The sequence below is a fragment of the Leuciscus leuciscus genome (genome assembly GCF_965113295.1).
Source record: "Leuciscus leuciscus genome assembly, chromosome: 10".
Lineage (NCBI taxonomy): Eukaryota > Metazoa > Chordata > Actinopteri > Cypriniformes > Leuciscidae > Leuciscus > Leuciscus leuciscus.
Genome location: NC_138734.1, coordinates 40008218 through 40020637, shown reverse-complemented (window position 1 = coordinate 40020637; position 12420 = coordinate 40008218). Strand labels below are relative to the sequence as shown.

General features: G+C 38.5%; 1 protein-coding gene across 1 annotated transcript in view; it reads right to left on the bottom strand.

Moving 5' to 3' along the window:
- Positions 1 to 4083: 4083 nt before the first annotated feature.
- The window catches only part of LOC309508064 (uncharacterized protein), a 16549-nt gene continuing 8212 nt past the window's right edge, over positions 4084 to 12420 (bottom strand). The window contains exons 6-7 of the mRNA XM_082182615.1: positions 12229 to 12339; positions 4084 to 9941 (exon numbers count right to left, since the gene is read on the bottom strand). Coding sequence (XP_082038741.1) covers positions 9750 to 9941; positions 12229 to 12339 — 303 coding nt within the window. The 3' untranslated portion in view covers positions 4084 to 9749. The remainder of the gene's footprint in view (positions 9942 to 12228; positions 12340 to 12420) is intronic.

The following is a 12420-nucleotide window of genomic DNA, read 5'->3' as shown; positions in this document are numbered from 1 at the left end:
AAATAGTTAGCAAAACATGCAGTGTATTAAAAACAAAGTCAAAAAATGTGCCTGCGATTTTTTCTTTTTCAGTTTCAAAGATATTTTATTCAGTTTCAATTTATATTTTCATTAGTTTCTTGAAAAGCTACGTTCATTATTATTGGCACAAGAATAATTCCATATATCAGGGCCGTCGCTAGTGTGGTGAAAGGTGGTGACAATTACAGGGCCCCCCACTGCCCAGGGGGCCCCACAAAATCCAGCAGTTAAAATATAGCCCCCTGTTGTATGAATAATTATAATATTTATTTAGTTGTATGCCTGAGATTTAAATGAAAACCACAAAAACATGCAATTTGGTTAAATATATATTTTTAACCAAATATCTGCTTCTCTTACCTCCCTAAAAGTGGTTTAGTCCGATCTAAAGTATTTATTAATTATTCAGTCAGTGACAAACATCAGATGGACCCAATAAAATTGTAAGTCCCACCCCAGCTCGTGAACAGAACCAATCAGAGTTGAGGCGGCAGTGCCTGAAGTTAACGATGAACTTGGTGGAAGAGCAGGAGACTGACTGACTGAAAAATGTCGGGGAAAAGAAAACATAAAGTAGGATAGGCCTACTACAAACGAAAAGAAGGAGAGGGAGGCCAGGAGAGTTGTTGTATCCCAGTCGATCAAGACGTTCTTAAAGACAGGTTGTAGCCTATTGTTATTTCGCTGGGAATAAGAAAACTAGCCTACCGTCTGCAGCCTGCCGGGTACTGTCACTTTTCATTATCGGTGCCGATAATTCATTATTACCCACAATCGACCGAATGAATAAGTGGTCAAAATTTTTTAAATCGAATTAAAAAATTGACACGAGTCACGACGCATTGCATTATGCTCCTGACCTGCCGGCTGATGATGTATTTATTACATCAAGAAAACAGGAATACAACTCACTGCACTTGGATGAATACTTTTATTAGCTTTATTTAATAATATATTACCAATTCCATATTATCTTCATTAAAAAATAAGTCAATAAATTATTTTATTTTTTTAAATTTGACTGCATTCCTGTCGATTTCTACATGTTTACTTTTTGATTTATGAAAAAAACATTATTTTGCTGTTACTTTTTTAAAATTGGTATTATTATTTAACAATTTCTTGCTTTTTGTTAGATTTTATTAGTTGTAGTTTTGAATGTAAACATTTAACTTTTAAAATAAAGGTTTTACAACAACATCACCATCTTCTGTTATATGTGGGCCTCCATGCTCATCTATTTACAGTAGGCCTATATGATATTGGTGGAGGGTGGGGGGGCCCACATCAATATTTTTCAGAGGGCCCCGAATCCTCTAGCTACGGCCCTGTGCCCTATTCACATGACGTCACACAAGTATGCCATCTTAGTTCTAATGCAGGATCATCAAGTTCCACCAATGAAACCATCGGAGTACAAAGACTGCATTTCAGCGGCTTCAGCCTATTCAGCGTGCTACTGCAATACTGTTTAAACTTTGATATATGCAGTAGCCTACTGCACTTTAAACAGCCTACCTTTTCCAATGGGAAAAAAGATTCAAGAATGCTTTCTGAAAGCAATAGGCTATATGATATGTGCAGTGGTATTGATCGTATTTATTACATAGCTTATGTGGAGGTCTTGAGTACATTAGTTTACACTACTGAAAACAGAATGCAAACCATTTTGTCCCAACTTCCAAAATGTTATTTCAATTTCAATTAAATTTCCAAATTCTCAAATTTAGTAAGCCTATTTATACTCACTAAATTTAGTAAACATTGGAAACATGCAAGCTATGTACAATAAGATTATTATTTCTTTTACAGATGGCAAATTATACAATTTTATAGTGTCAGCTGAAATAAACTTTCAAGGAAAAACATGGTCTGAACAATGGAAATACTAATATTTGAAAAATTAAGAAAAAACAACAATGTACAACTTTATTGGGTAAAAAATAAAATAACTCGAATAAATCTATTGAGCAGAGAAACTTAAAGGACAACAAGCACAAATACATTTCAAGGCTTCATTCCATTCCAAATATATATATATTTATAATGATTTACAGTGTCATTCAAAAGTTTAGGGTCAGTAAGATTTTTTATAAATACTTTTATAAAGCAAAGTATTAATGACTGCTGCAAATTCAACTTAGCCTATATTTGAAAATTTTAATTTATTAATGTAATGACAATTAAAACAGAAAAGTATTTTGTTACATAATATTTCACAGTATTTATTTTTGATCAAATTGGTGAGCATAAGAATCTTCTTTTAAAAACATAGGCTAAATCTTACTGACCCCAAACTTTTAAATGAGTGTCTGATAAAACCAGCCTGATCTCATGCAAATGCATCTCTATAACACACATTGTGTTTATCATAATTTATACGCGAAAATGAGTTTATGTGCATATGATACGCATTTTATTGCGTGTAATACAAGTTTCTACTATCATCACTTGGAAATAAGGTTTCTACTATCATCACTTGGGAATAAGGTTTCTACTATCATCACTTGGGAATGGAAGTAAGATCTCTAGTGTGTAATCAGACAGACTCAGACAATGCCTTCGAAAATGCTTTAATCACGGCCGGAAGAATCTGAGATCAATTTCAGAGAAAATCCCCCCGACAAAAAGAGTCAGAAACAGTTTTCATAGAATATAGGAACATGAAAAATCATTGTCCTCCAATATGATTGGTTCTTCATTATGTTTAATTCTCAGTTACTAGGTAAAAGCAAATCTGGATTTTTTTTATTACTTCAGCTTGTTACTCAAGTCATGAGGTTATATATTTAGGCAGTTGTCTAATCTTGTCCCTCTGCATCCGTTGTTTCGACACACAAAACTTCTCCCCAAGTGTAAAATATAAAAATGTTAATCCTGTAAGTAAAATAAATGTTAGTTATGATTCATTAAATTCCTTCACAATATTAATCTTGAAATACATATGGAAACAGATCTTCCAGTGGAGGCCAAATGTTGCACAAACATAACCTCAAAGGATAAATCTCTCTTCATATTTAGTCATATTAATTATAAAATATTCATACTTTATCCTCTACAGTAAAAGACCTGGGTGTTATACTCAATTGCAACCTGTCTTTTGAAAATCATATTTCATATGTTACAAAAACAGCCTTTTTCCACCTTAGAAACATTGCTAAGCTACGTAATATGCTATCAGTTTCTGATGCAGAAAAGTTAGTTCATGCATTCATGACCTCGAGACTGGATTACTGTAATGCTTTATTAGCTGGTTGTCCTGCATCCTCAATAAACAAGCTACAGTTAGTCCAAAATGCCGCCGCTAGAGTTCTTACGAGATCAAGAAAATATGATCATATAACACCGATTTTATCATCACTGCATTGGTTACCTATAAAGTTCCGTATTAATTATAAGGTATTGCTACTGACTTATAAAGCCCTAAACGGATCACTAAATTCAAGGCTTTTGGTCATACCTAGGATATCCAGAACCACCAAAGGAGGGAGAGCATTTTCACATTTGGCTCCAAAACTCTGGAATAGTCTTCCTGATACTGTTCGTTGCTCAGACTCGCTCTCCCAGTTTAAAACTAGATTAAAGTCGCATCTCTTCAGCCAGGCATTCATATAATCCTACAGTTCAAACTACAATCCGGCCTCTAGCTCATAAATGCCAGAGGAGAACTGGCCCCCGACTGAGCCTGGGTTCGCCCAAGGTTTTTTTTTTTCTCCATTAGGTCACCTGATGGAGTTTTAGGACACCATTAGGTCACTTGATGGAGTTTTTCGGTTCCTTGCCACTGTTGCCTTTGGCTTGCTCAGTTGGGGATATTTTGGGGATATTTAATTTAATTTTATCAATCAATAAATTCCTCTTGAAAAACTTTGTTGTATTATTTTAATTTAATACTGTGAAGCTGCTTGGATACAATTTGTATTGTGAAAAGCACTATACAAATAAACTTGACTTAATATAGTTAAATATTATAAAAATATATTTAGGCAGTTGTCTAATCTTGTCCATCTACATCCGTTGTTTCGACACACACACTTGTAATGAATAATCCACTGAGGCGAGTTGCAGTGAGAATCCATGTTCAGCTTTATTCAAATAAACATGCAAAAAAGGACTTTGCTAAACAGCTTGACTTAAAAATGACCATAAAGCATAACACTCACCAACAGTGGTTACAGGAAACAAAGCTAGAAATAGCTGGAAACGTGAGGGCTATTCATACACCAAAGCTAATGACTAACAAGGTACACCTGAGCACAATCAAACAATGAACCAAGTCACCTCTCGATGCATCCTCGATAAAAGGGGCGGATCAAGAACACATCCGGGGCTTTGAACTGTACTTGGCTAGATGTGAACTTTGAATTGGAACAGTACTTGGGCAGCGACTGATGACGTTTCACAAGTCCACAAGTACAGACAAGAATGCATATTGAGAAACGGCCATGGACAAGAGGAGCACTTGACAAACAGGAAAGGTGACTTAAAGCAAAATGACAAAATAAAAGACGTGAAATTATAAACATGAAACAAAACTCAAAACAACACTAACTTTTCCCCAAGTGTTGGGGACGTTTAATTTTCAATATAAATGTTAATCATGCAAGAAAAAGGAATAGTGGTTATGATTATTAAAAAAATTCCTTCACAATATTAATCTCATTCTATTGATGCCAAAGGTCATGCATTTTTGGGGTCAAACTGTCATATGCCCTCTCATAAGGAACAAAATATTGATTTTCAATCATAATTGTGCTTAGTTTTTTGGCAAATGCAGTACCTTCTGCTGTGGAGATACTGCCGCTCTCACATATCCGCTTACCATACAGCCAAATGCACTTAAACGGTCAAATAATACACAGAAAAATAATGTCACAATGTCTGTCTTGCTGAGTATTCACATAAACCCAATCGACCTAAGTGAACGTCAACAGTTCAGAAAAATATTATCTGAATAGCCCTGCTACTCTTAGAGCTACTTTAAGCTTTAAACTTTAAGCAGTTCATTTAATTTGTATCTTTATTCTGTTGTATTTATTTGTTCTATCCATAGTAATTTGTTTATTTGTTCTTAATTTATTGCTGACTGTTAACTTGCCTTTTTTTAAATTAATTTAAAATCATACTATCTTGTGCAAACATTTAGGTGAGATAGTTGTAATAGTAATTGAGAAATGTTTATATATGAATAAATCCTACATTAAAATCATATAAAGAAATCTCTTCAGAAGAAATTATTAGTTGCCTAGGTTTTTAATGGAAGGACACAAATTAGATCATATTAAATAAGCAATATCACACGAGTAGAATGTAGAAATCTCTCTTCAAATTTAGTCAGATAAAAAAAACACAATTCAGCATTCTGTATAGGTGACTTCCAATTATAAAAATAGGCGTATATAAAGGTGCAGAGAATAAAAACAGATTAATATCCAATACTATCAATAACAATACATATCACTGTTTCAAGCGAATAGTCTGTCTGCGAATAGTCTCGAACCATTAGTCCGATGGATTTCAAACTTGACAGGTGTCTTGCTACGGGCACGAGTAAGTGCAGTGCCAAGTTTGACGTTGTTTGGATTAGAAATGAAAAAGATATCGGTAAGTATATCTGTAAAAGAAGCACACATTGGCTTTTGCCACTCTAGCCGCTGGCCACTCCCCCTCTCACACGGCACACTGAAGCCACTCTCTCCCTCTCACACTGACACCGAGTGAGCACAGCGCAGGCCACTCCCCCTCTCACACTGCACACTGAAGACACTCCCCCTCTCACTGCACACTGAAGTCACTCTCCCTCTCACACTGCAGACTGAAGACACTCTCCGTCTCACACTGCACACCGAAGACACTCCCCCTCTCACACTGCACACTGAAGACACTCTCCCTCTCACACTGCACACCGAAGACACTCCCCCTCTCACACTGCACACTGAAGACACTCTCCCTCTCACACTGCACACCGAAGACACTCCCCCTCTCACACTGCACACTGAAGACACTCTCCCTCTCACACTGCACACCGAAGACACTCCCCCTCTCACACTGCACACTGAAGACACTCTCCCTCTCACACTGCACACCGAAGACACTCCCCCTCTCACACTGCACACTGAAGACACTCTCCCTCTCACACTGCACACTGAAGACACTCCCCCTCTCACACTGCACACTGAAGACACTCCCCCTCTCACACTGCGCACTGAAGCCACTCTCCCTCTCACACTGCACACTGAAGACACTCCCTCTCACACTGCACACTGAAGACACTCACACTGCACACTGAAGACACTCTCCCTCTCACACTGCACACTGAAGACACTCCCCCTCTCACACTGCACACTGAAGACACTCTCCCTCTCACACTGCACACTGAAGTCACTCTCCCTCTCACACTGCACACTGAAGACACTCCCCCTCTCACACTGCACACTGAAGACACTCTCCCTCTCACACTGGACACTGAAGCCACTCTCCCTCTCACACTGCGCACTGAAGCCACTCTCCCTCTCACACTGCGCACTGAAGCCACTGCACACTGAAGACACTCCCTCTCACACTGCACACTGAAGACACTCACACTGCACACTGAAGACACTCTCCCTCTCACACTGCACACTGAAGACACTCCCCCTCTCACACTGCACACTGAAGACACTCCCCCTCTCACACTGCACACCGAAGACACTCTCCCTCTCACACTGCACACCGAAGACACTCCCCCTCTCACACTGCACACTGAAGACACTCTCCCTCTCACACTGCACACTGAAGACACTCCCCCTCTCACACTGCACACTGAAGACACTCCCCCTCTCACACTGCACACTGAAGACACTCTCTCTCTCACACTGCACACTGAAGACACTCTCCCTCTCACACTGCACACTGAAGACACTCCCCCTCTCACACTGCACACTGAAGACACTCCCCCTCTCACACTGCACACTGAAGACACTCCCTCTCACACTGCACACTGAAGACACTCCCCCTCTCACACTGCACACTGAAGTCACTCTCCCTCTCACACTGCACACTGAAGTCACTCTCCCTCTCACACTGCACACTGAAGACACTCCCCCTCTCACACTGCACACTGAAGACACTCTCCCTCTCACACTGGATACTGAAGCCACTCTCCCTCTCACACTGCGCACTGAAGCCACTCTCCCTCTCACACTGCGCACTGAAGCCACTCTCCCTCTCACACTGCACACTGAAGACACTCCCTCTCACACTGCACACTGAAGACACTCACACTGCACACTGAAGACACTCTCCCTCTCACACTGCACACTGAAGACACTCCCCCTCTCACACTGCACACTGAAGACACTCCCCCTCTCACACTGCACACCGAAGACACTCTCCCTCTCACACTGACACCGAGTGAGCACAGCGCTGGCCACTCCCCCTCTCACACTGCACACTGAAGACACTCTCCCTCTCACACTGCACACCGAAGACACTCCCCCTCTCACACTGCACACTGAAGACACTCCCCCTCTCACACTGCACACTGAAGTCACTCTCCCTCTCATACTGCACACTGAAGTCACTCCCCCTCTCACACTGACACCGAGTGAGCACAGCGCTGGCCACTCTCCCTCTCACACTGCACACTGAAGCCACTCTCCCTCTCACACTGCACACTGAAGCCACTCTCCCTCTCACACTGACACCAAGTGAGCACAGCGCAGGACCAGAGACAGAGAGGGTTGAAGAAAGCAGTGTGGCTTAAGTAGCGTTTTCTCGGAGTTCACTGTGTAGCCTGCTCCCTGAATCGTCGTGCTTATTCATTTGTGGATGTTAACTGAATCTGTAAGTCAGCTACCCTGTTTACTTCTGAATATTATATTTTATTCTGGTGCGCTTAACGTTATCGCTACTGTGTAATAGTAGCCTATGCTATTCACCAACTAAACATATCCTATTCATGTGGTCTCTTTCACGGCCATCATTTGTAGTAGCCTATTCACACACTGTTTGCTCAAGCGTAGCCTGGTCTCAATGCTAAGTTATTACTGGGTCATGCACGCTGAAGTTAGCCTGTAACTATGTAATGTTGAATATGCTATGTTAAATAGTTGCCCTGCCTATTCAACAGGATAGCTCATGTAGGCTATGCAGGTTTAAACAATACAATACAATGTTTATTTATAAAGCACAATTTAAAGACAACCCGAAGTGACCAAAGTGCTGTACACACACACACACACACACACACACACAAATAATAGTAATAGTAAAAAATAGTAATGATAATAATCTAAGAATAAAACACAAGCTGTAAAATAGATGTAACACACGAAAGTAAAATCATAAAACAGCAAGTCAAGATATATTAAACGCCGAAGAAAATAAATGAGTCTTAAGAGTAGACTTAAAAGTAGATAAAATTGGGGCAGTTCTGATATGAACCGGGAGACTATTCCATAGTTTAGGGCCGATGACAGAAAAGGCACGATCACCTCTATTTTTTAGTCGAGGTTTATTTTTTAAACAAGGTTAACTCTTCTCTTACCGATCGTGACGGCAAATCCCCATATCCTTACTGTACACCATACAACTTCATTAACTGTATACTACTGTCTACACTGCACTATATGTCATATACTGTTTATACTGCACTACCTGTCTACTTTTCTGCATTTTTGCACTTCTGGTTAGCTGCTAACTGCCTGGGGCAGTCGTGGCCTAGTGGTTAGGGAGTTGAACTGGTAACCCAAAGGTTGCTGGTTCGATTCCAGAACCGGTGGGGAATGACTGAGGTGCCCTTGAGCAAGGCACCTAACCCCTTATCGCTCCCCGGGCGCCACACAAAGGCTGCCCGCTGCTCTGGGTGTGTGCTCCACGTTTGCAGTGTGTGTGTGTGTGTGTGTGTGTGTGTTAACTACTCACTACTCTGCTCCTAATGTGTGTGCATTAACTTGGATGGGTTAAATGCAGAGGTAAAATTCCGAGTATGGGTTACCATATGTCACTTTCATTGTCTCTATTACTGTAATCTGCACAATGACAACAAAGTTGAAACTAATGTTAATCTAATCTAAACTCCTGCTACCTGTACACAGATACCCAAATACACGTCACCTAATATCACCATTATAAATTGTTTTGCAACCATGTAGTTCAATTTTCCATATTTATTGTATGTCATTACGTCAGTATTTGCTTTCAAATAAAAATGTCACTGAACTTTTGCTGTGTAATTGTAACAATGAGCACTCAAACACACCGAACTAACAATTACTAAAAACACACACAAAAACTGATTTTGCACGGGCACTGCACTAGTTATATTAAATGATAGGATGTATACCTTTTCACTTTAGCTTCAGTCGAATGTCAGTCCTAGATGTATACAGTTTCTTAAAATTTGGTTGGATGAATAACTACTGCAAGACCAGTGATTTATTTCAAGCTGTTTAACATGATTCATTATAGTATCATGGTTTCCAATTAAAAATCTAATAAAAATATTTATTAAAATATACAAAAATCCAATTTATAACAAAATAGTGCATACTTTTGAGGCAACTTTGGCCTTTTTGAATTTACTCTATGTTTTCAAGAGTAAGTAAATGTGCTTTTTTACTTATTTCAAAATCAATTAAATTATCTCAGCTCCACCAATTGTGTACTATGATTATTATAACCACAACTTTTTTTTAGTTTTTGCTGTTTTTGTTTTTGTTTTTTTTCATACAATTGTAAACTTCCACTTAAACCACAGCCAGTTTTTTGCCATAGGTATCATTAAACCTTGATAAAAGGTAATCCACTGAATTAATAGGAGGATATTTATCGGATCCATCGAAGCATGAAATCATGGCTTCATCATCAGGGTGTACAAAGAAAGCCAAAGACTGGCGTGTGCTGGAGTCTCCTGCAGGGGGCAGCAACACCCTGTGAGCCTGAGGGGTCAATAATAGAGAAGAGTTAAACAAGCATTTGCCAGTGCAATAGACTGCATTAGTGCATGACCACTTTTTCAGCAGAGTTGGATCCGGAATTTTTTTGAGGTCTGATACCGATACTTTTATTTTTAGTATTTGCTGATACCTGTATTTTCATTGCATTTATAATTTGTAAAAAATATTGGGCAGAGAAACCAAAAGAATATGAATCAAATTATTTGGCTTATCAAATAGACATTTCCTTCCATTATTTCCAAGCCTAATTATGGCTCTTAATTTTTTATCTTTAATTTCTTTGACACAAGCACTGTACTGTACACGCTACGTGGTATCGGTTGCAGAGGTGTAAAAAGTACTCAAAAATGTTACTCAAGTGAAAGTACAAGTACTGAGGGAAAATTTTACTCAATTAAAAGTAAAAGTATCTGGCCAGAATCGTACAGGAGTAAAAGTTAAAAAGTAACACATTAAAATTGTACTTGAGTATTAAAGAAGTAAAAGTAACAGCAAGAATGAAAACTATAGATTCTTGTTTAAGCTTTTAATCTCTAAAAACATGAAGTGAATGAACCACATACAAGGTTTTATCCTGCTTTAGAACTGTTTGCGTTTAATTGTATTTAATTATCAAACTATAAGACTACTAACTAATGCCAGTATGCAACATGCTTTACACAATCCACTAAACATGCTTACCAATAAAAGAAAAGAATTCGCTAAGGTACGGCCACGGGTGCTCTTGATCCTGTGGCTGATTTTGGACTGTGTTCGCAGCTGAATCACGTTCTTCCTCCATTTTCTTCCACTGATTGACTGTTATAATTTCTCTAATTTCCAGGTCAATGTGCTGTGCATTGTGGTAATAGATGTGACATGACGTCACTTCCAAAGCACCAATGAACATGTCTAACCAATTTCATGGAATGTGAAAACGAATCCCATTGGCAGAATAAATAACACTTAAATTAAACTGGGCATCAGCGCAATTCAATTGGTTTGGTAATAGCAAGGGAAAATAGAATGAAGTGATGTCCAAAAAAGAAGTACTTTTTGACTGTAAATAAAATTGTAAAAAGTACTTTTTTTTCTTAAAAAAATTAATTAAGTAAAAGTAAAAGTATTGATTTTTAATTGTACTCAAGTAAAGTAAAAATCCCCCAAAATAATACTTAAGTACAGTAATCAAGAAAATTACTCAAGTATTTTACACCTCTGATCGGTTGTTGCTATTGGAGCATTTTAATGAGTACGATATGAGCGCAGTTTCAGGCCCGATACTGGTATCACTGCATCCCTATTTTTATTTATTTTTTCATTCATTTTTCCAAATTAAAGTCTTTGTTAAAGCATTTTAAGCCATGAACCAAACCAACCAGCAACAAGGATATAAACACAACATTACAAACTTAGATTTGAAGCAAAAAAGTATTTGATTATCAGACAAAAAGACAAACGTACAAGATTATGTATTTAACAGCTTTACAGAGGAAAGAACTACAAAATGATGGTGAAATTAATTAATTTAAAGTTGTGGATTATACCTATATAAACAATATATTATAAATGTATTCCAAAATATGCATATAAATATGTACGTTTGTGGGTACTGTAACGATGTGGTAGGAATGAAGCAGAGAGAGAATCCACATGCAAGCACTACTTTAATGAAACAAACAGGTAATCCAGGGCAAACAACAGAACATGGAACTCAGGACAGGAACAAGGAAAAGTTAAAAGTTAACAGCAAACAGCTACAACGACCGACAAACAACAACTGAAGCACAGAGGTTTAAATACACTGGCAAACAAGCTAAACAAGATAACAAGGGGGCGGGGCTAATTAGAAACACCTGGAGAGACTAATAAACAAGAAAAACTACAAAGGACTACAAAACATGGCACAGAACAGGAAATAACAAAATTCCACACAAGACAGGAATCATGACAGATACGCGTGTGTGTAGGTTTATATTACATTGTGGGGACAAAAGGTTAGTAAAACTTGAGCCAGCTGTCCCCACGAAGGAAATTGAACATACTTGGTTAATAAACATACTAAATTATATATTTTTGAAAATGTAAAAACAGAAGGTTTTGTGTGATGGGTAGGTTTAGGGGTCGGGTTAGTGTAAGTAGACAGAATATACAGTTTGGACAGTAAAAAAAACATTACTCCTATGGATTGTCCCCACAAAGATAAACCAGTGATTTTTGTTTGTTCGTGTGTGTCTGTGTAACCCGACTGTTTCACTCTATTAAATGAAATGCCATATAAAGTACTTACCGCAGACATGAACACATCGCTGGTCCACCTTTGCATCAGGTCTGCTATGTTAACCAGAACTGTCCCAGGAATGCTTGGGGCCGAAACGTATTCACCAGCCCTATTCCGAACCTGGAGAAAACACAGACATGCAGAGCCAAACATACTGTCACATGCATCCGTAATGATAGAGGACAACATAAAACATGGTAA